The 25,525-nt window shown below is 41.0% G+C and overlaps 1 protein-coding gene across 1 annotated transcript; it reads left to right on the forward strand.

Annotated features, from left to right (window-relative positions):
* Nucleotides 1-25,525, forward strand: LOC135519623 (collagen alpha-3(VI) chain). The gene is given in 13 exon segments (XM_064944863.1): nt 1-237; nt 9,968-10,081; nt 10,784-10,909; nt 10,912-11,038; nt 11,040-11,111; nt 11,113-11,354; nt 13,040-13,636; nt 18,092-18,685; nt 18,997-19,632; nt 19,773-20,360; nt 20,482-21,114; nt 25,301-25,420; nt 25,518-25,525. Coding segments are annotated over 12 exon segments (3,831 nt in total). The 5' UTR covers nt 1-237; nt 9,968-9,993.

Consider the following 25,525-nt stretch of genomic DNA (forward strand, 5'->3'; position numbering starts at 1 on the left):
GAGGGTGGCAGTCTGTCTCTGAGTGCTTCGTTTCATTGTGTGCCATTGTTCCCAATAACAGCGGATCCTCTGCAATCATCCCCATCTCCACCTTGCTCATCTGCCTTCCTTCGGGAGGAGCTGGAGAAGCCAGCTGCACAGAGGGGGAATACCTGGAGGATAATGACCTAAAGGCCTTTGTCATTTTGCAGAATTTGTTTTACCAAAGACTGTGGAATAAAGATAGTTCAGCTCAGGGTAAGTGTTAAACTCTCTCGGACTGTTTTAAAAGTGACTTTTCTAAAGTAGTGAAAGTTGGGAGTTGTTGTTTTCTGGTGAGAGCATGTTTTTGCTAGTTTTTGCACAATGGATCAAGAACACTTTATATGTTATTTTTGTTCTCATTTCTTTGCATATTTTCAAGCATTAAATTTGACTTGTGTGTGTCTGAAACTGACCATGGTATGGCATCTCATAAATGTGAGCATGCAAGCCCATAATCATAGTTTTCTTCTGACATGTTACCTTTAAGCTCATAAATATCAGACACCAAGTGTTTGAAGGCAGAGTGATACCTATACTTAGAAGGCGAGAGGAGTGGAAGAGTTAGAGGTGAGACATAGTTACAGTGGGGGGGAAGTAGGAGTGCTTTAGCGATGCAATGCCACAGGACATGTGGAGAGCAGTACAAAGAAATGACAAGGTGTGTGTCTGCTCTCTATCTTTACTGGATCAGAAAAAGCTGCACTTCTGCATCTAAAGTACATGATCTCTGCAACTCTGCATTGAGTGCTTGTTTTAAATTAGTTGGGATGTGAGGGTAGTTTGCTCACTGTGGAAACTCTGCCAGGATCAAAGTGAGTTCCAAGTGGAGAAAATGTATCTGACCAGAGTTGTGAACATATAAGGTACTGCATTCCACAAAGTGGTGCAGTCGCACTCTCCTCCACAGACATGTGGTGCACAGGTTTTTGTATTAATTCCGATGTAGCATTAATTTAAGGCAGGGGGGTCAAACTCATTCTATGGAGGCCCAGGTGTCTGCAAGTTTTTCTTTTCAATTAGACAAACAGGTATGGGGAGTTCCTTACTAATTAGTGACCTTAAGTAATAAATCAAGTTCAAGGGAGAAGCAAAAACCTGCAGCCGCCCTGCCCACCTATGAATGCGTTTGACACCTGTGATTTCATTTAAGGCTTCACCTTTTCTACAGGCACATCAAAACAGCAGCATGGACTGAAATGTGTGTTCTTCAAAAAGCTCATGTCAATGTGTCCCAGAGTCACTTGTTCCTTAATTGTTGATGTTAATGCGCATGTTGTCTTTTTAGCATTTGGGCTTTTACATTTACATTTAAGTAATTTAGCAGACGCTCTTATCCAGAGCGACTTACAAATTGGTGAATTCACCTTCTGACCTCTGACATTTTAGCATAACACAAGTGGCCCCCAGTAGCTGTTTGTTGAAATAAATATGTTCCTGAGTGATAGAAATGGCTCGACATAGACTTATGATTCCAGCGTGCTAAGTGTGTCCCTACATTGGCGTTTGAGCACCACCAATCGGTCGTGGTTGAGTGTAGCGATGTTTTCAGCTCGGTCTCAGCTATAAACCACACCCTCTGGAGCGAATGGGAGAGTGGAAAGTGTGACGAGAGAGCATTTTCTGCACCCCCGGCCAGATGGACTGTGGGAGTTTGGTCCTTCAATATGAAATCCAGAGTCAGGGAAAACCAGGTGTGCATCATTAACCTTTACCCTCACCCTCAAGAGTGAAATTATAAATGAGTATTTTTGTGTGTGCTCAATCATTCCCATTTCACTCCAGAAAATGTACTGCCATCACAGTTGTACTCCCACAGCCAGGCTTTTAGGGAAGCTCTTATCATAAGACACCAGCAGAGCAGCATTAGGAAAATTTGCAGTGAAGGAGTTGTTTTGTGAATCAGCCTAGCTAAGCTTTATTGCTCTATGCTCTCCAGCAAAGTCACTGTTTTTAGACACTGCAGCACATAGACCTTTGGGGGGTTTTGCGGTCATTTTATAAGGCCCACCTGAAAGAGTTGTCCCCAAGGTAATTTATTTCAGAATGAAAATTTGCGCCACGACTTCATGATTCACTTCAACTGATGCCATTACTCTTTTGAATGATGAATGTCTAGATGAACTATAGATTGTTGTTCCAGGCTACGTGTGCCATTTTAAAATTATATATATATCCCATTTAGCAGACGCTTTTGTCCAAAGCGACTTACAAGTCGGCTGGGGCCACTACTTTTACATATTTAAGCGCCATGCTCTACCGACTGAGCCACACAGGACTTATCTTATCTTATCTTGATGCAGTTCTGTACTTGAGCTGTTCTTGTCTAATTTATTTTAAATGTAACCTTTATTTATCTAGTCAAGTTAGTTAATAACAAATTCTTATTTACAGTGAAGGCCTACACCAGGGGTTTGTGTGTTTAATGTCTTTGTTTATTGGATCTGTTTAGTGTCGGCCAACATGATATCATTGAAAAGCGTCAATCTGATATGTTTGCAAAAATATATTATTCAAGAAACATGAAGTTCATGTGAATATATTGCATTTAATGGGGAAGATCAGTGTCACAATCTTGAAACCGACAGATCATGATACTTAAGTTAATACATTGTATTCAAATGGGTGTCACGTTCTGACCTTTATTTCCGTTGTCTATTTTGTATGGTCAGGGCGTGAGTTGGGGTGGGCAGTCTATGTTTGTTTTTCTATGATTTTGGGATTTGTATGTTTCGGCCTAGTATGGTTCTCAATCAGAGGCATGTGTCATTAGTTGTCTCTGATGGAGAATCATACTTAGGTAGCCTGGGTTTCACTGTTTGTTTGTGGGTGATTGTCTATGTTGATTGCTTGTGTCAGCACAGTTCTCATTAACTTCACGGTCATTATTTTGTTTATTGTTTTTGTATAGTGTGTTTCAGTGTTCAGTGTTTTCTTTATTAAAAATGAAGATGAACACAAACGACGCCACATTTTGGTCCTCCGATCCTTCTCGCCTCTCATTTTCAGATGAAGAGGAGGAAGACCGTGACAATGGGGGGGAAGATATGTGTCACAATATAAACGCCTAGAGATGACCGTCAGAGACATGATGCCTAAGTGAATACATCGCATTCAATGAGATATAATGCATTATTTGAATATATTTGGGTCAAGTAGTTCAAGTAGTTCAGCTCCAGAGTTCCTCTGTGGAGATGGGAGAACCTTCCAGAAGGACAACCATCTATGCAGCACTCTACCAATCAGGCCTAATGATAATGTAGTCAGACGGAAGTCACTCCTCAGTAAAAGGCACATGACAGTTTGACAAATGTAACCTGAAGTACTCTCAGACTATGAGAAACAATATTCTCTGGTCTTATGAAAGATTGAACTCTTTGGCCTGAATGCCAAGCACCTCATCTGGAGAAAACCTGGCACCTTCCCTATGGTGAAGCATGGTGGTGGCTGCATCATGCTGTGGGGACTGGGAGACTAGTCAGGATCAAGGAAAGATGAACGTAGCAAAGTACAGGAAGATCCTTGATGAAAACCTGCTCCAAAGCACTCAGGACCTCAGATTGGGGTAAAGATTCACCTTCCAATAGGACAATGACCCTAAGCATACATCGAAGACCATGCAGAAGTGGCTTCGGGACAAGTCTCTGAAAGTCCACGAGTGGCCCAGCCAGAGCCCGGACTTGAACCCATTCGAACATCTATGGAGAGACCTGAAAATAGCTGTGCAGTGACGCTTCCTATCCAACCTGAGAGAGCTTGAAAGGATCTGCAGAGAAGAATGGAAGTAACTCCCCAAATACAGGTGTGCCAAGACTCAAGGCTAATATCGCTGCCAAAGGTGCTTCAACAAAGTACTGAATAAAGGGTCTGAATACTTATGTAAATGTAATATTTCAGTTAAAAAATATCTACATTTGCAAAAAAAATCTAAAATCCTGTTTTTGCTTTGTCATTTTGGGGTATTGTGTGTAGATTGATGAGATTAAAAAAAATCTGTTTTAGAATAAGGCTGTAATATAACAAAATGTGGAAAAGGTCAAGGGGTCTGAATACTGAATACAAATACGAATGCACTGTCAATCACCAATACATTTCTTTGTAGTCCAACAAATATTGCTATCAGGTTGTACCTCACAGCTGGCCTGGAACATTGTTTGCTTCTTACAGCCATTTGGGATGCAGTGTTTCAGTTTCAATTACGCAATATTTTGGACAAAACTGGGAATGTCAACTGGGAATGTCAAAACAATCAAACTAGCAATGGCAATTATCACAAGTGAGTCATAATGTCACTAAGTAATAGGCTAGCTTATCTATACGTGTAGCCACTTATTTAGCATGCTAAAAATACAGGGGCTAATGTTAGCTAGCTAGCTAGCTTCTGGGGGGATTTTTAGCTTTTTAGCTTCTGTCTGACTTTTTTCCCCATATCGTTTTTCTGTGGCTACAGCTAGAGATGCTGGTGTCATTTGGTTAGCTAGCAAGAAACGTGAATCACTTCGCTTACTAGTTTTGCTGGACTTGAATGACTGTTACAGTTAGCATATCTCTTAGTTGTACAGTAAATCAAATGTATTTGGCATCGATCAAATGGGCGTGCAGGCAGGCAAGTTCCCATTCAGTTGTCAAAACGTGGGGAGGGACAAGTATTCCTTGAAAATAAAAAATAAGCTAACACGTATGGTGTTTGCCAAAAGGCATGTGGGAGACTCCCCAAACATATGGAAGAAGGTACTCTGGTCAGATGAGACTAAAATTGAGCTTTTTGGACATCAAGGAAAATGCTAGGTCTGGCACAAACCCACCTCCACTCACCCCGAGAATACCATCCCCACATTGAAGCATGGTGGTGGCAGAATCATGCTGTGGGGATGTTTTTCATCAGCAGGGACTGGGAAACTGGTCAGAATTGAAGGAATGATGGATGGCGATAAATACAGGGAAATTCTTGAGGGAAACCTGTTTCAGTCTTCCAGAGATTTGAGACTGGGACGAAGGTTCACCTTCCAGCAGGACAATGACCCTAAGCATACTGCTAAAGCAACAATCAAGTGGTTTAAAGGGAAACGTTTAACAATTCCAGTGGCTAGATGTGCCAAACTTATAGAGACATATCCCAAGAGACTTGCAGCTGTAAATGCATCAAAAGGTGGCTCTACAAAGTATTGACTTTGGGGGAGGGGGGGGGGGGGTAGGGGGGTATGCACACTCAAGTTTGCAGTTGTTTTGTCTTATGTCTTGTTTGTTTCACAATAAAAAATATTTTGCATCTCAAAATGGTAGGTATTTTGTGTAAATCGAATGATACAACCCCCCCAAATACATTTTAATTACAGGTTGTAAGGCAACAAAATAAGAAAAATGGGGGTGAATAGTTTCGCAATCCACTGTATATAAAGTATATTTCAAATGTTTGGACACACCTACTCATTCCAGGGTTTTTCTTTATTTTTACTATTTTCTACATTGTAGAATAATAGTGAAGACATAAAAACTAGGAAATAATACATATGGAATCATGCAGTAACCAAAAAAGTGCTAAACAAATCAAAATATATTTTAGATTTGAGATCCTTCAAAGTAGCTACCCTTTGCCTGGAAGACAGCTTTGCACACTCCTGGCATTCTCTCATTGAGCTTCACAATGGAATGCTTTTCCAACAGTCTTGAAGGAGTTCCCACATATGCTGAGCACTTGTTGGCTGCTTTTCCTTCACTCTGTGGTCCAACTCATCCCAAACCATCTCAATTAGTGATTGTGATTGTGGAGGCCAGCTCATCTGATGTAGCACTCCATCACTCTCCTTCTTGGTCAAATAGCCCTTACACAGCCTGGAGGTTTGTTGGGTCATTGTCCTGTTAAAAAACAAATGATAGTCTCAATAAGTGCAACCAGATTGAATGTCGGATTCGCTGCATAATGCTGTGGTAGCCATTCTGGTTAAGTATGCCTTGAATAAAATAAAAAAAATAAGGCTCGCTGTCAACTGCTTTTATAGTAAGCCTTGAGATGGTACCATCCAGGACATCTAGAAGGGAGTGTATTTTATACCGAACCCCTCCCTTGAGATGTCGTAGAGGGTTCTCAGGGTCACATCACAATCACAATTTCAATTGGTAGAGTTTAAACGCTCACGGCCAAAAGAGTTAGATTTACTAAACCGAACAAAAATATAATTGCAACATACAACAATTTAAACAATTTTACTGAGTTATAGTTCATATAAGGAATTCAGTCAATTGAAATTAATTCATTAGGCCCTATTTTATGGATTTCACATGGCTGGGCAGGGGTGCAGTCATGGGTGGGCCTGGGAGGGCCACTTGGGAGTCAGACCCACCCACTGGGGAGCCAGGCCCAGTCAGTTTTTTCCCCACAAAAGGAGTTCGTTACAGACAGAAATACTCCTCAGGTTCATCATCTTTCCAGGTGGTTGGGCTGGTGTTGTTCACACGTGGTCTGCAGTTGTGTGACCGGTTTGACGTATTATCAACATGTTCTAAAATGACATTGGAGGCAGCTTATGGTAGAAATAAACATGAAATTCTCTGCCAACAATTCTGGTGGATATTACTGCAGTCAGCATGTCTATTGCACCCTTAAAACTTGAGACATCTGTGTTGTTTGACAAACTGTACATTTTAGAATGGCCTTTATTGCCCCCAGCACAAGGTGCACCTGTGTAATGATCATGCTGTTTCATTAGCTTCTTGATATGTCACACCTGTCAGGTAGATGTATTATTATTAAGGAAGAAGGCTCATTAACAGGGACGTAAACAAATTTGTGCAGCACATTTTTTAGAAATAAGCTTTTTGTTCGTATAGAAAAATTCTGGGATCTTTTATTTCAGTTCATGAAACATGAGACCAACACTTTACATATTGCATTCATATTTTTTGTTCAGTATATATACATTGAGACCAATAAATTAATAACATTCTCTCTTATGTAACCATACCAAACAGAACATATCATAGGGGGTGATTTACATTGCTCAGTTAAATAAAGGTTAAAAAAAATAATAATAATAAAAATAATTTACTATATTACATATATTCTATAAGACCAGGCTGTTGCAACGAACTGGCAAAATAAAGACCTGAATTGACGTGTTTCACTATAACTAAGCAGAGAAAATGAAAGTTACTTTTTAAATTACTTATTTATGTGAATAGATCTGAGGGTGAGGAAAACATGTCACATTTGATCCCATTATACTGTACCTGAATTTTACCCATTAGCGTGTAACTTCCCAATGTTTCCTTCTTCTCCATTAACTTTCAATAGTTCTTTATATCATCACACACACTTTCCTCACCATAATCTGTGCGTCATTGAGCTGCCCTCCGCTGTGATTTGGCTGGAGTAGCTGCCAGAGCACTGTGTGAGTGCACTTAGATCGTAAAATGAACTCCCCTGGGGCTCAACTATGGGCATATGGCTGCACTCACCTTCATCATTATGTTAATAGTGGATACCTTCCCAGTCATGGGCCATGTATGCCTGCCAAAGATATTACATTTTTTGTCCCCTTTCCTTTGGTGACAGCGTTTATTTGTCTATGCAAGAACAGCTCAGTTGCCAGTTGGAATTGTAAATGTGGGTTTACGGTGGGATTTTAAAGTGAAAGAGAGCTGAGGTTGGGCATTGTGTCACACAGAAAACAGCAAAGTCAGCACATGGTGCTGTATTTAGCTCTTTCTGCACAGAAATGTCCGCAGCATGACATTATCAACAGAAATTCCATAGTTTAGAATACCTATTGGGTGTGCTAAGGTTTCCACCATACAGTATCTATGCAGGCTTACTATTACATTTGAACTCTGTGTACATTAATGGGTCTACAACAGCAGCTCTGTGTAAATGGTGCTAATATGGGACCCTAACGGGGAAGTGCTCCGGCAAGTTACCCACTACTTTATGGGGATCTAGTGATGCTGCACTGGTGTGTGTGTGTATATGTGTGTGTGTGTGTGTGTGTGTGTGTGTGTGTGTGTGTGTGTGTGTGTGTGTGTGTGTGTGTGTGTGTGTGTGTGTGTGTGTGTGTGTGTGTGTGTGTGTGTGTGTGTGTGTGTGTGTGTGTGTGTGTGTGTGTGCGTGCGTGCATGTGCGTGTGCGTGCGCGACTTGTTTGAGACACTGAATCTCAGCTTGGTAAGCAGCGTACAAGGCATTTGATTACTGTTTTTGTAAACATTTTCAGAGATCAAATAAATTCCTGAGCTCAGCCAATTTGGCGTATGTCCTTCAGTCATGGCATACTATATCTGTTTTTGGGGCTCTAAATTAAACATTTAATTGGTAGCACTGGTGCACCTAAGTTAAAGTTAGGAGCACACATAAAATGTGTATATATGTTTTTATTATGTATAGCCTACATTTGGTCTATATGAATCATACTTATTCCCCATGAGAAGATACCACTTTTCCTTTATTTCTGTGCCACCAAATGTTTGCATATACTGGTAAAGTTATTAGGTTGTTAGTCGGGCTGCATGATATGGACAACAAATCGTATTGTGATTTGATTTGCGATATAGGAAGTCATAGTATAGAATGATTATTCAAATTCTATGGTTGGCGTTGTTTGGCATGACAACAGATGAAAAAGCCAGGTAGGAGTTATGACAGGGTAGGAACCAATGTTCATGTTTTGAATTGTGGCTTGGAATATCCGATTCCATATGCTTTATGGCTGTTCAGACTGCAGGAAAAATAAGAAATTCTATTTGAGTTTGCAAAAAAATGGAATGAGTCACTTCAAACTGCCAATGTGAACAAGGCTTTATTGTGTAGTCTATTTGAAACTCTCTCTGGGTTTGGCCTTCATCTTACTTTGGCAAAACAATCCACAACTGTTGCACACACTCTGTCCTATGAACATTTGATTGGAACAACGTTTGTCTGCTTGATCTTTCTCTGGACTTTTTAATTTCCCTCGACGACACTTAACATCACAATAAGGGGAAGCTGGACTAAATATAGAACACACAAACCTCACCGTGAAACTGGACTCTCCAGTCCAACAACCTTCCTAAGAACACAACTTTTATAAGATGGAAAATATGCTCCTCGCCAACAGTAGATAATTAGCAATGTAGACTGGCTGTTTGAATAGGTGGTTTTGATCATGCCATTAGGCTCTACAAGTCCAAGTTCTAGCTCCAGTTCAAGCTCAATATCACCTACGCTGCTACTTATTTGGACAGACAGAAATGAGCCACCAATGATAGCACTCTAAGAGAGACATAAACTAACCGGAGTGTGGCTGTTGTTTTGAACCCTTAACTGGAGGAATTTCCTGGCAAGTGCCTGTTGTTGATGTGGATAAGGGAGAAATGCATTGAAAACCCCTTTCTTAGACAGCTTTGCAGGATTGGCTAGTCCAAGCCGACGTCATGGTAGCAGTGGATCCCATATTTCTACACATAGTTCCATGTGATGGTGGTATGAGGTCTTTTTTTCTCCAAATGGTGTGTTGAAGAGTAAAACATAACTGTAAATATGTTGATGACATTAGGTATCTGCTTTCACTGTGGGATGACCGTGGAACAGGGAGGCAACCAAAAGCAACAACTTAATGTAGGGTTCCACTAGGTATTCACAGAGCTTCATAATGTCCCTGTCAGAATGACAAAAACTCAGTCTTGTAAGTTTTTCTATTTTGAAATATTTGCTCATTTTACGATGTTGATGGATTATTATGTTGTATTGTTCTTAAATAATTAATACTCGGATTATAAAGCATTGATGATGGCAATGTTAAAGGGAAACTGACACACTTAGGACTACTTCACAAAAATGCAACATTCAAGTCTTCTATTACTTTACCTACTATGATGTATTTTTTTCCAATTATACCTGCCATAGAGACTGTTACCTGCTGTGATGCTGAAAAGAACACCAACCTTCCATGACACTTCCTGTTCTATTTCATTTGCAGGTGTTACTTTTGGTGTTGGGTAGAAGATGAGGAAACACCGGATGTTAGCGCTGTGCGCTCTTCTGGGCGTACTTTTTGCAGGACTTCTGCCCAAACTTGACGCTCAAGAGGAAGGTAAGTTTGGCTAGGTTTCTATTCTCAGTTTAACTTGTGTTGCCCTGTCTTAGGCCCCTAACACTTCACATACCCATTGATCTTAGTAGCACCTGGAAGCCTCATTTGTAACTGTGACTATTCAGGTTATGGATAAATTGTTGGATCTGTGCAAGTGCTGTTGAGGATGGTTCTTGTTATTTTCAGCACAAATTAGTCAATTGGCCAAAATGTTAGACATTTAAGAAAAAAATAGGAATGACAATGATGATATTTCTGAGCACTGCTTTTAAACTGGAGTTGGATTGATATGTATGGGTTGAGGTTCCCCCTTTCTTGAAACAAGAAACGTTTGGGTACAAAGTCAAAGCTGTCTAGTTCCCTGCAGAAAGTCAAAGGTAGAGTGATTCCTGAGTAGACCTCATGTTGAGCTTTTCTTATGGTTTGAATGAGAAAAGCTCAACATGAGGTCTACTCAGGAGTCACTGTAGCCTTAGAGTCCTGTGTCATGTTTTGGATCCCTGGCCTCGCAGTTCCGCCTCATTTATGATAGCCTTCTGGCAGGTGAGGTGAGCTAAGGTGTACTGCCTTAATATTTTAGCACCAGTTCATAGCCTATTTTACATGGTACATTAACAGGGTCGTGATTGCAGTCATACCACTGGACTTGGCCTCTTTCACAGCTCGGTGAGAGTCCTCAAAACCGTGTTTCTTCTTTTGAAGATTGCGCACAAGGACTGGCCGCCGATATATACTTTCTAGTGGATTCGTCCTGGATCATGGGACATGAGAACTTTCAGTACGTCCGACAGTTTCTGTAAAGTGTTGTTAAAGCTCTGCATGAGAGTGGTGGTTTGCCCTCGTCCAGTAGAGTGGTTCGCCCAGAACCGAGTTCCAGCCGATCATGTACCCATCTCCGCTGGGGGCCCTAGCCCACATCCGGGCCATAGCCTACTTGGGAGGCGACACCTACATGGGCCCGCACGGGCAGCCGTGCAGGCGAGGGCGTGACCCATGTGGTGGTGGTCTTGACAGATGGTCGCTCCCAAGATGCAGGTACTGTGGCTGGCCCGTGTGAAGGTGTTTGCAGTGGGGGTGCAGGACACGGTGGACTGGGAACTCAGGGAGATGGCTCGTGCGCTGCAGGACACACACGTGTTCAGCGTAGACTCTTTCCTGGCCCTGCGGGGGGTAATCCAGGATTTAGTGGTGGTGTGCTTGTGCGGCGCAGTGACCCAGGCCGGGGATGCCCCTGTGGTTGTCGAAGCCAAATAAGTGCCTCGAGATGTGACGGGTACCAACAAGTGGCTTGTGTCACTACCATACTAATGCCTACATTATCAATAAAAAAGAAAGCAGCTTCGAATGTGTGGCCATATCTGGATGGAGTCCTGTATTAACACGATTAAGGGGTATTTAACACGATAACCCTCATTCCACCGTCCGGCACCCATTAACATCACTGTTTCTCATCACGTTTAATTTGCCTGTAATACTTTAAGATCACCACCCAGGTTTGCATGTGATTGACACTGCTAATACTTTTCAGAAGAGGGCTTTTGATGGCACTGGTGGCTGCTATACCTCTTACAAGCCAGATCAACCAATTTATAAAGCTTGTGCATGAACTGAGAACAGGCCATCTCAGTCATTTGGAATACCCAGTGCCTTTTTTATATGGTAAAGACAAATCACCATTAGTTTGACATTTTAGTTCGCTACAACAGCATTGACTATGTAAAAGTTACAAGTAGGATCTTCAAACAATTCAACATTCGTGGCAGACAGTTACAGGCGGACAATACTCTATTCACATTATACAGTAACAGGGTATTAACTTCAATAATCTCTTTCTTTGTCTCTCTCTCTCTCTCTCTTTTTCTCTCTATCATCTAACACGCATAGACATTTAGAACACCTTCAGTCCACGATCTTTGCTCTACAGAAATCACGTAGCTGCTTTTGCCTCATTGAGAACAAACCTCCATATATTAGGCCCTTATGGCGTAGACCTTTGAAAAAGTGAATGAAGAGCAGTGACAAATGGCCTCCCAAATCACGGAGAGCAGCTTTTAACGATGGCTGACCATCCACCCACTGCTTGTGTGTCTTGTTTTTTGTTGTTGTTGTGTGTGTTTAGGCTATGTTTTATCAGTTACTGTCTTCATAACTGTGTAAAATATGTGCATAATATTCTACACTTGGAACAGTAATGAACCTGGCCTGGACTCATCCTTGACTTGCAGCAGAGCCTAGTTTTAATCCAGTATAATATTGACAGGGCAAATGTAGTGTGATATCAACTGAGCAAGTAACATTTAACAGCTTGGCACAATGCACAATCAAATGTTATAGAATAGTTATTTATTATTCTCTAGATTAACAGTAGAGGCTCTTAAGCATCGAGGATGGGCCACAGGGTCATGACTGGTACCCAGTATATCTGAGGTCTGTAACATGAGTCTGCATGGGGTAGCTGAACTCAATGGAGTTGAAGGAGGTCATTTTTGGTGCATTATCACAGAACCCAAGCTGATATAAGACAGATAAAAAGGAGAAACGGACCCCTTTGACAGTATTATGAAATTATGAGTATTATGAGTGTATAATGAGTACAGTGCTTCAAAGCTATTTTGTAATGTTCTGTTGATGTCGCACTGCCCTAAACATTTTGGAAAATTATCATAAACAATGTATGCTGCAATAAAATACATTAATGGAGTATTATATAGCAAGCTAGGGGGTAATCCTCAGACTAATTTGCAAACATTATCACTTAAGGTCAACATGTATTCACTCCTTGGTTCAGCCTACATGCAGTATAATGTGCTTTTGTGATGTTTTTTAATGATTGATTGTGTTCACCATGAATGTTACATTCAATGATGTACCAGCACATTATCCTTCTCCCTCTTTCTCTGTTTTAATGCTTTCACGTTGCATTTTTTCCCCCTGTTTTATCTCTCTCTCCCTTCTAAGCACAAGAGTCAGCTGACCTTGTACTCTTAATTGACGGATCTGAGAATGTTGGAGCGGCCAACTTCCCCCGTGTGCGCGATTTGGCTATGAAAGTCATTGAGGGCCTTGATGTGGGCAGGGACACAATTCGGGTGGCCGTGGCTCTGTACAGCGTGGACCCCGAGGTTCAGTTCTTTCTAAATACCTATGAGAACAAAGCCGCTGTCCTGGATGCAGTGAAGGCCATTCAGTTCACAGGCAACAATGAGGCTAACCTTGGAGCCGCCTTGGAGAAAGTCGCTGAGAGCCTGTTGAGTCCGGCATCAGGGGGCAGGGCAGAGGAGGGGGTGCCCCAAGCTCTGGTGGTTATCAGTGCTGGACCGTCCAATGACGATTTCAGTGCAGGTGACCGGGCTCTTAAGGCAGCAAGCGTTATCACGTTTGGCGTAGTGGTCGGCGGAACGGCCACCGCCGAGCTGGAGACTATCGCCACAGACAAGAGCTTTGTTCTGTCGGCCCCCGATTTCAGGGCAGTGGCAAGCATGGGTGACCAGCTGCTACCATACGTTAACGGGGTGGCCCAGGGTACCATTGTCGTTCTGAATGAATTCACAGAAGGTAGGTAACTTCCATGCAAGGTGGGAGTGGGTTGAGGGTTCATGGAACATTTTTATTTTGTGTGTGTTGTAGCTGATTGCATACTTTAGGTACTTTAAGAATAATAAATTGCTAACACTTTACATGAAATCAAATCAAAGTGTATTGGTTGCATACTCAGTTTTGCAGACGTTATCGCAGGTGCAGCAAAATGCTTATGTTTCTAGCTCCAACAGTGCAGCAACACAATAGCAATACACACATAATCCAACAAATTACAACAAATTAACATATCAGAACGAGGAATATCAGAACGAGCAATGTCAGAGTCCGGAATATAAATATGTACAGTATATAAATAGCCATGACTAGAATAAAAGATATACCATATAAAGAGGGTAAAACAGTATTTAAACATTATTACAGTGACCAGTGTTCAATGCCCATGTACATAGGGCAGCAGTCTCCAAGGTGCAGGGTATAGTACCAGGTGGTAGCCGGCTAGTGACAGTGTCTACGGTTCAGGGCAGGGTACTGGGTGGAGGCAAGCTCGTGATGACTGTTTATCAGACTCTCGGGCCCAGCTGTGATGCATATGTACAATCTCCGCCTTCTAGATGGTAGCAGGGTGAACAGACCGTGGCTCGGGTGGCTGAGGTCCTTGATGATTTTCTTGGCCTTGATATTCTTGAAGGGGGTATACGTAATGCTGTCATGACACCTTACCTGTATAAGCGTTGCAATAACACTTTATTCAACATTATTCAAGAAAAATTAAAGTCCCTTAGAATAGCTTTTAAGTTTGTTCATTTGTAAAATGGAAACGTGTATACGCAGTACCCAACCCCCTGACACACCACAGGGTTAGCCTTAGAGCATTAGCTACCCGTTGCTTATGCTTTGCTCAAGGCCACAAATGGCAACACAACAAATAGTCATTTAAAGACTCAATATGTAGACATTATTATAAATGCCTCACATATGAATCGTAATAAGACTATGCAATGAACCAATTAAATTAATTATCCGACTCCATAAGATAAATAGCAATTTGCAAGAACACCAAAGTTAAGTTACAGTAATAGGCAATAAATAAATGTCTGAGAGTTGAATTCTAAGTACAAATGTATTTAATTACTTTGCAAAATGAGTGGATTCACATACGGAAGAATGTACTCTGGTCAGATGAGACCTAAATGTAGCTGTTTGGCCATCAAGGAAAATGCTATGTCTGGTGCAAACCCAACACCTCTCATCACCCCGAGAAAACCATCTCCACAGTGAAGGATGTTGGTGGCAGCATCATGCTGTGTGGATGTTTTTCATCGGCAGGGACTGGGAAACTAGTCAGAATTGAAGGAATGATGGATGGTGCTAAATACAGGGAAATTCGTGAGGGAAACCTGTTTCAGTCTTCCAGAGATTTGAGACTGGGAAGGAGGTTAACCTTCCAGCAGGACAATCACCCTTAAGCATACTGCTAAAGCAACACTTGAGTGGTTTAAGGGGAAACATTTGAATGTCTTGGAATGGCCTAGTCAAAGCCCAGACCTCAATCCAATTGAGAATGTGTGGTATGATTTAAAGATCGCTGTACACCAGAGGAACCCATCCAACTTGAAGGAGCTGTTGCAGCTTTGCCTTGAAAAATGTGCATAAACCCCAGTGGCTAGATATGCCAAGCTTATAGAGACATACCCCGAGAGACTTGTAGCTGTACTTTCTGCAAAAGGTGGCTCTACAAAGTATTGGCTTTTTTTGGGGGGGGGGTGAATAGTTATGCACACTCAAGTTTTGATACAACCCCCCCCCCCAAAAAAAAAAAAATCTATTTTAATTCCAAGTTGTAAGGCAACAAATTCCAAGGGTGCTGAATACTTTTGCAAGACTCTGTACAAGGCATTATTCCAAGCACTATCAGAGAAAGAGACAAAGAGAGACAAAGAAACCATGGCTTGTGACATGGCCAATAGTTCATTGGAGGAAAGAAAGAAAAACAAAAATAATCTCGCCACAGCATGTTCAGGAACGAAATAACAATTAATTTAACAGCCTTTTACAATCATCTGAGTTGTTTGGATTCAAAATCTGAGTTGTTGACCAATAGCATTACTGTAAAGTTAATCTCCAATCAGATATCAAACCTACAGAATGTAACTGCTTCTCAGAGGTGAGAAAAAGGAGGTTGGTAAGATCAACACAGAGAAGGCTGAATTCCTGAGAAGACAATCAAACTTTTTGCATGTTGATAGATAAGAAGAGTAATTTTGGGGGCTGCGCTATATATGTAATTATGAGACAGCAGGTGCTTGAAATTTGGGGTTTGAGGGTACACTCCTTATTTATCTCAATTGAATATATTAATCACATTTTTATATTGAAATAGTGGTAGATAACATTTTACAAATAGGACAATGCATTGTAATGAAATGTATGACAAAAAACAGATAGGTTAGCATCCTGACTTGATTTCTAACTTAAGCCAGATTGATAATAAAAAACAAACCAAACAAGTGCACAAGCATTACAAAACGTAGTTTTAACTGAATACTGAAATACCGCAGTTTAGCCAATTTGGCTATTTAGATCATGTGTAATCAAACTAGCTGACCTACAAAAGAGCAACATGATAATGTAGGTTTGGTATAGTTTAGTTACTGTAGCTGGTTAGAAAAGCTTGCTGTCCCACTTGGATATACAGTAGATGTCTGCGTATACGGTTAACTAGATCTTTACTTTACTGACCTTATTGTCCTCATGGGGAAATGTTGTTGCAGTATCACGTACATGTTAAACGTGGTGTTAACATACTGTAGAAAACAAATTGACAATACAAAATTCATAACAGTTACATACAGTATATTGTATACCAATGAAAGAGACTTCCCTGATGGCCTTACTGGGTGGATAGGAACATTAGTCCGAGCTCTTTAGGAGAGATATGACACCTGACAAAAATTATTGTCTAATTCTGTTTTTCCTGCTGGGGGGTGGGGGGGGGGTGCCCTATACCTACACCCAGAATGGAGTAGTTCAGTCCAGGTACAGGGGGTGAGTTGGGTCTAAAATTATTTTGTGAGCCTTGATGGGGAGCCTGACCTCATCCAAGCCTGTCTGTTTGAATCTCAGCATATTTCTCTGTCTGACGGTGGCATTGCCAAACCAACAAACATTACACAAAAATGGTAAATGCTCTCAATGAAGATTTGGTAAACAGAGTCATTATAGTACAGTCAACATTAAAAAACTTTTGCGAAAGTACAGATCTACTGCAAATCTTTTCACCTCTTCCTGTGAAGAAATAACATTTTATTAGTATTACACAACTACACTCTTCTCCTAAACTAGTTTCATATACTGGTGGAAAAAGTACCCAATTGTCATACTTTAGTAAAAGTTAAGAGACCTTAATAGAAAATGACTCAAGTAAAAGTGAATGTCACCCAGTAAAATACTACTTGACTAAAAGTCTAAAAATATTTGGTTTTAAATATACTTAAGTTTTAAAAGTAAATGTAATTGCTAAAATGTCCTTAAGTTTCAAAAGTAAAATTATAAATCATTTCAATTATTATTATTATTATTATTATTATTATTATTATTATTATTATTATTATTTTATTATTTTTACATTTACAGATAGCCAGGAGCACACTCCAACAGGGTAGCCTAGTGGTTAGAGTGTTGGGCTAGTAACCGGAAGGTTGCAAGTTCAAACCCCCAAGCTGACAAGGTATAAATCTGTCGTTCTGCCGCTGAACAGGCAGTTAACCCACTGTTCCTAGGCCGTCATTGAAAATAAGAATTTGTTCTTGACTGACTTGCCTAGTTAAATAAAGGTAAAATAAAAAACACTCAGATTTAATTTACAAATGAGCATTTGTGTTTAGTGAGTCCACCAGATCAGAGGCAGTAGGGATGACCGGGGATTTTATTTTGGTAAGTGAGGGAATTGGACAATTTTCCTGTCGTACTAACCATTTAAAATTACTTTTGGGTGTCAAGGAAAATGTTATTGCATAAAAAGTACATTCTTTTCTTTAGGACTGTTTTGAAATATAAATTTGCCAAAAATATGAATAGTAAAGTACAGATATCCCAAAAAACGACTTCAAATAAGTTTTACTTAAGTACTTTACACCACTGGTAGCACACCATAAAATTAATATAGAACACCTCCAAAATGGTACCATTCTGTAATGGCCAGAATGCTGTGCAGCTATGTTTACACAGATGTTACACCTTTATTAATACAGTATGAATTCTACAATCCATTTTTGTGTGCCTTTCTTAAACATGGCATGCTTTGTGAATGCATTCATTCATGTTAACTATGGCATTAATTCATTAATCACATCTGTACTTAGGCTACCATTATTAAGGGAGTATCACAGCTCAATTAGCTTTATTTAGCTAATAATAGTTCGCTTTTATAAGGGCTTTCTCTAACATGTGTTACTGTATTTTCTCTTTCAGCCTTGGAAGTGGGAAAAAGGGACATAATTTTTCTCATTGACAGCACTATGGGTGCCACAACGATCAACTCTCTTCGAGAGTTTATCAAAAGGTTTGTTGACACCATGCCAATCGGACCGGACCAAGTGCAAGTAGGTGTGGCCCAGTTCAGCAACGCTGCCAGACTTGAGATAGACCTGAACTCATATGGATCCAAGGAGGACCTGAATGCGGCTCTGGGAAGACTCAAGCCAAGACCGGGACAAGTGGTGAACATCGGGGTGGCCCTGGACTTTGTGAGGACCAACATGCTGAGGGCTGAAAAGGGAAGTCGTATTCAGCAGGGTGTGCCCCAGCTGGTGCTGTTGATGACCAGTAAAAAGTCCAGTGACAGTGTGGGGCAGGCTGCTGAGGCACTGCAGCGCATGGGTGTTCTGACCCTGGCCACTGGCTCTAAGACTGCCGATGAGCAGGAGCTGAAGCAGATTGCCATTGATGAGAGTTTGGTGTTCATGCTGAAGGACTTCCGCATATTGCTTCGCAACCCAAGGATGATTGTCTCTCTCCTCTCCACTCTATCTGGGGTTGTGGTGACTGAGGAACCCACAGAGCCAGGTAATGCTCCTCTCCTATTGTTACTAGGATTTATACTAGCTTCTTACATAAAATGTATACCTCACATGTCCGGTGGCATTTTCTTACCCCAAGACTCCAAAAGGCACAGGTGTTAAACTCATTCCATGGAGGGCCGAGATTCTGCAGTTTTTCACTCCTCCATTGTATTTGATTGATCAATTAAGGTCACTGATTAGTTAGGAACTCCCCTCACCTAGGGCTTTATTCAAAATCATTGACATCTAATAGTTGTAACTTGAATATTAGAATAGATGTAATGATGGTTTTTTCCTCCCCTGTTTTTTCCCCAGTGGTTGAAATTACAACAGTGCAGACCCAGCGAGTAGTCAGAGACATCGTCTTTATGGTGGATGGCTCTAGCTACATTGGAGGTGCCAATCTTCCATATGTTCGGGATTTCATTGTCGGCGTGGTAAACCTGCTAGACGTGCGGCCCGACAGGGTGCGCATTGGGCTTATGCAGTTTGCAGAGAACCCAAAGATCGAATTCTACCTGAACACACACAAAACAAAGCAAGATGTGCTGGCTAGAGTTGATCAGCTCAGGCTAATGGGAGGATCTGCTTTGAACACTGGAGCGGCTATGGATTATGCCCTTACCAACATGTTCCAGGCCTCGACTGGGTCACGTAAGAGGCAGGGTGTCCAACAGGTTCTTCTCCTGATCACTGGAGGCCCATCCCAGGATGAGGTTAAAAAGATTGCAGACAAAGTGGCTGTGGCGGGTGTACTGACCTTCACAGTCAGTGCTGGCCAGGCAGATGAGGCCTACTTGAAGACGGTCGCTTTCGTCCCAAACTTGGCTTACCATGAAAGCAGATTTTCTAGCCTACCAAGTGTTGTTGAACAGATCATGACTCCTTTGATTTCTGTGGTCGGCGACACCGACATCTCAGTAACAGACATCGAAATAACCAAGGAACCTGGTAAGCTTTATGTTGTATTTGAGCTTTTATCAGTACATTTTGGATTTAACAGTGGATATTAAATATTTAAACATTTAAAATTGTATTAAAGACATAGAACAAACTGAAAAGTAATGCCATTGACTCTTTTCTTACAGCAGTTGTTGGAGGTGAGAGGGATGTTGCATTCCTGATTGACGGCTCGGATAATGTCCGAGCAGATTTCCCCTACATCCGGGACTTTATCATCAAAGTCATTGAGCCTCTTGATATTGGACAAGAAAGAGTTCGGATTTCAGTTGTCCAACATAGTGAGAGGCCAGCTCCCAACTTCTACCTGAATACATATAAGGATAAGGCTGAAGTGTTAAGGGCTGTTAATGATCTAAGACTGGCCGGTGGAAGCAGTCTAAACACTGGAATGGCCTTGAAATTCATGAAGGACACTATCCTGTCCCCGGTTCATGGTAGCCGTGCGGCCCAAAATGTCCCCCAGTTTTTGATAGTATTGACTGGAGGCAAGTCAAAGGATAGTGTGAAGGAATCTGCTAGCGCTTTAAAGACCGATGGAGTGGTACCATTTGGCGTTGGTGTCAAGGATGCAGACCCTAAGCAAATCGAGGCCATTTCTCACAATCCATCCTTTGCTTTCAATGTGAAGGAATTCAGCCAGCTCAATATGGTACAACAAAGGCTCAATAGCTATGTGAGCCTTCCCAAGGAAGAGTTGAAGGTCATTCTGGACCAAGGTAAGCAAACGTTTTTGTCATGTTCTGTGTTGATGATGCTCTTTGTGCTGTGATGTATTTTTCTTCTAAACGTGCCTTGTTTGTTGTGTCTTAGCCTCGGTTCATGCTTATGCTATCTCAGTTCATACTGATGCTGTGAAAAGAGATATTGTATTCCTGCTGGATGGTTCTGATGGCACAAGGAGTGGATTCCCAGCAGTGCGAGATTTTATTCAAAGTATAGTGGGTAAACTATCTGTGGAGGAGAACAGAGACAGAGTTTCTGTGGTTCAGTACGCTGACAAACCAGAGGCCCATTTCTATCTAAACTCTCACAAAACAAAGGATGCCATTATTAATGCCATAAGTAAAATGAGGCACAAGGGTGGAAGGAGCCTAAACACTGGGGCAGCTCTCCAGTTTGTAAGACACCGTGTCTTTACAGCCTCCTCTGGCAGTAGACGACTGGAAGGTGTGCCCCAGATTCTGATCCTTTTGACTAGCAAGAAATCCAGAGATGATGTTAAGGGTCCTGCTGTAGCTCTTAAAGATCTGGAAATTGTGTCATTGGGGGTCGGAGTTGGGGACGCCAATGTCCGTGAATTGGAAATGATTTCCTTCCAACCTGGTTTCACATACCAGGTCACCGAGTTCTCTGAGCTTCCCACAATCCAGCCACAGCTTGTTGCTGCGCTTAAAAGCCTGTCGAAAGACACCGAAGAATCAGTAGCTCCTGGGATTCCTGATGTGACACCTGGGATTCCTGATTTAGTAGGTAAGAACTTCAACTTGGATCTGAGTATGCTAAATACAAGATATATACCATATTTTTTATCTTTGGAACAATGCTGAAGTTGAAGCATTGTAAATACATAGATACCTAAGCCTTTGGTAAACATAGTCTCAGTAGAGTATTTCCTGCTATGTCGATGCATGTTATGCATTTTGGTGAAAGATGCTAGTATTTGATTGCATGATTGAAGTATTTATTGGCTTTTTATTCTCTTAAACCAAAACAATTTTCCCCCATTTCACTCTGTTCTCTCTCTTTATCTCGTACCTCAACCATGTATGGAGAAACTATACCAACTTTTTTTGAAAAGATTATTCCTTGTTGTTCTGCTTGTGATGATACCTTTCAGAACAGTAGTTTAGTGCTCCCAAAACCTCCATACACTACTCCAGATTATCATACACCCTTGCAAATATGCATGTGAATGTGTATTGAGACAGACAACTAACCACAACTGTAATTTTGCAGTAATTTCTTCTGTCAGTGATATTTTTTCACTGATATGCCTGGTGTTCAGATTCAGCTTCAAACATTCCTAGCAATGTTTATTTTTTTTAAACATTTACATGCCTTTTCATTTTTTTTCAACCTTTATTTAACTAGGCAAGTCCGTTAAGAACAAAATCTTACTTACAATGACGGCCTACATGCCTTTTCTATAATATATTTGTTAGTCAATGTATTCCATTTTTATCTATCTTCACTACCTACTTGATACAGAGAACATCAAAAGGGATATAGTGTTTCTCCTTGACAGTTCAGATGACTCCAGAAATGGATTGCCTGCCATTAGAGAGTTTATACGAAGAATGGCCAATGAACTTGACATTGATGGGGACAATGTTCGAGTTCCTGTTGCGCAATACAGTGATGATGCTCTGGAATACTTCCGCCTTAAAGCTCACAAAACCAAAAGTGCTGTCATCTGCCCTTTTAGAAGCCTAAGGCATAAAAGAGGAAGACCCCGCAACACTGGAGCAGCTCTTCAGTTTGTTAAGGACAGTGTTTTCACTGCCTCGTCCGGGAGTCGGCATCTGGAAGAGGTTCCCCAGATTTTGTTTTTGTTAACTGCTGGAGAGTCTAATGATGACTTCACAGCTGCTGCATCTGATCTGAAACATCTTGGGGTTCTTTATTTTGCCATTGGGATGAAACATGTAAGGCAATAGGGGCTTCGATGGATTGCCTACTGTTTCAGATTTCTTTTCAACCTACCCGTCTTTGGTGAACTTGTCCATACAGCCGGAGATCCTTGCCTTTGTCCAATTTGTCCAATATACACCTACTCATAATTATACAAACACAACATCAGAGATGGTGCTGGGAGGGTTACTGTTTTGCAAAGACATTTCTATGGGCATACAAATTCCAAATCTCCGCTTTCTTGTTCCACATTCCACTTCCTTCATGGAAGGAGTGTTTGATTTCACATCTTGACATATTTTTCCTAAAACTGAAAATCTCGATCTACAAACGTTCTTAAATATTTTGTCATTTGAGACCTTTTTAAATCCCTTTAATTTCACATCCTATTTCTTTGTATTGTTGCATTGATGAACATGGTTACAAGGCTTGGCAATATTTATAGAGCTTATGTAATGACCTGAAAGTCATCATAGTTCAAATATATATAATGGATAATATTTCTGACCATGTGTTTACTACATTCTATTGATATGCCGTCCTTGTGCATGTATATCTGCCTGGCCTGGTATCTGTCATGGTTTTATTATTAAATTATTATTAAATAGGTCATTCAATGTTCTCTTTTGTTGAATTAGATGCTGCACAGAGAGACATAGTGTTCCTTTTGGATGGATCTGATGATACTAGGAGTGGATTTCCAGCCATGCTTGGCTTTGTTCAAAGAGTAGTGGAAAACGTCAATGTTGGAGAGAACAAAGATCGAGTTTCTGTGGTCCAGTACAGCCGAAATCCAGAGGCCCATTTCTTACTGAACACATATCCAGAAAAACAAAGTGTTCTAAGTTCTATTCGAAGCCTAAAGCACAAAGGGGGTAGACCACTCAACACTGGGGCAGCCCTCCAATATGTAAAGGACAACGTCTTTACTTCCTCCTCTGGAAGCAGAGGCCAAGAAGGCGTCCCTCAGATACTGATACTGCTGAGTGGTGGCAGATCTCAAGATGATGTTGGAGGTGCTGCTGTTGCTTTGAAACAGAACAGAATTGTACCATTCTGTATTGGTACAAGGAATGCAGACATATTAGAGCTCCAAATAATAGCTCGTTTCCCCTCCTATGCTCTTTCTGTCCCTTGGTTCGATGGCCTTGAAAGTATTGAACAGCAGCTTTTGTCACTTGTAAAAAGGGTCCCTCGTCAGCCAAGAGTTTATCAACAAACTGTAGTAGGTAAGGAGTTATTTCTCTACCTCTCTTCATTGGCCATTTAATCTGTCACATTTCAGGTTGATAACTTCTTGCTGAAAATATCTGGATGTCTTACCCAGTACATTCATGATACTATTTTAAGCATGCCTGGTGAAAAATGTAGCTATCACTTTCTAGTCACAAATATACATTTCCATGATCTTTCTTTATCATTTTACCTGCAAATGACATTTTATTCATATGAATCTCTAGATAAAACTGAATCCAAACAACGGGATGTTGTTTTTTTACTGGATGGCTCTGATGAAACTCTAAATGGATTTGAGGCTATGCGTGACTTTGTGCAAAGACTAGTGGAGAAACTCACTGTGGAGGAGAACAAAGATCGAGTCTCTGTTGTCCAGTACAGCAGAGAACCAGAGGCCCAATTCTATCTGAACACTTACACAACAAAGGAAGATGTTGTTGACACTGTAAGAGGCCTGAGGCACAAAGGAGGGAGACCCCTCAACACTGGGGCAGCTCTCCAGTATGTCAGGGACAATGTCTTTATTGCCTCCTCCGGAAGCAGACGCCAAGAGGGCATCCCTCAAATTCTGGTTCTATTGAGTGGGGGAAGGTCCAATGATGATGTTAGAAATGCAGTTACAAACTTGAAAGAAATTGGTGTCATGGCAATAGTGGTTGGAATGAGGAATGCCGATATACTTGAGCTTCAAACAATTTCATATGAACCTAGCTATGCTTTCTCTGTTACACATTACAACGATCTCCCAAACATTCAACAGCAAGTAGTATCTGCTGTTGAGAGAGTTGAAATGACCGCTACTAACTTGCCAACAACATTAATAGGTAAGACTGCAATCATCAGTTATGCTGTAGTTAGTCAATTCAGTTAGTATAATATTGATGTATTTAATTTAAAAGTTTATTGAATTCCCTAAATGTATATGCAAAATGTTATTAACCAATTTTGTAAATGCTTATAGATGCATCAAATGATACCAGGAGGGACATTGTATTTTTACTTGATGGTTCTGATGATTCCCGAAGAAGATTTACAGATATTCAAGACTTCATTCAGAGAGTTGTGGAAAAACTCAATGTAGCTGGGAACAAAGATCATGTGTCTGTGGTTCAATACAGTGACACAGCAGAGGTCAATTTCAAGTTGGGTACGCATTCAAAAAAAGATTCTGTTCTTGATGCCATAAGAGGTCTGAGGCACAAAGGAGGAAGTCCTCTAAATACTGGAACAGCTCTCCAGTACGTGAGGGGCAATGTCTTTACTGCCTCCAATGGAAGTAGAAGCCTGCAAGGTGTTCCACAGATACTGATACTGCTTAGTGGTGGAAGATCGAGAGATGATATCAGAACCCCTGTCACAAAGCTCAAAGAAATGGGAGTAATTTCAATTTGTATTGGCACAGGAGATGCCGACACCCTTGAACTACAAACGATATCTCATGAACCTAATTACGCCCTTTCTATTACTGATTTCGAAGACCTTCCCACAATTCAGGGAGAATTGTTGTCATTGTTAACAGAAGCATCCCATCAACTAGTGCCAACTGTCCCTACCATGCATTTTGGTAAGCTGTAGCCATTTCTATTTTTCTGTAGTGGCATGTGTTCTCTGTGTTCTGGTAAAGGATCTTATCTATGTTATTACATGTCCTTTGAGGAAAATATAGATGTGTGTCTAAGGTGTTTCTCCTTAAAAGAATAAGGTTATGCTAGCAATGACCTTGCTTCTATGCCCTTACAGAAAAGTGGATTTCCTTTCTCTCTGCAACCATTCTTTATTTTCATTTCAGAATCTGACAAAAAGGATGTTGTATTTCTCATTGACGGATCTGACGACTCTAGAACTGGCTTTGCTGGGATTCGCCGCTTTGCAGAGAAAATAGTGGAGAGTCTTAATGTGGAGGAAAATGGTGACCGGGTGGCCCTTGTTCAGTACAGTCGTGATGCCACACCCAATTTCTATCTGAATTCATACTCTTCTAAAAATGATGTGCTTAATTCAATAAGATCCATGA

This window comes from Oncorhynchus masou, chromosome 29 (genome assembly GCF_036934945.1).
Source record: "Oncorhynchus masou masou isolate Uvic2021 chromosome 29, UVic_Omas_1.1, whole genome shotgun sequence".
NCBI lineage: Eukaryota > Metazoa > Chordata > Actinopteri > Salmoniformes > Salmonidae > Oncorhynchus > Oncorhynchus masou.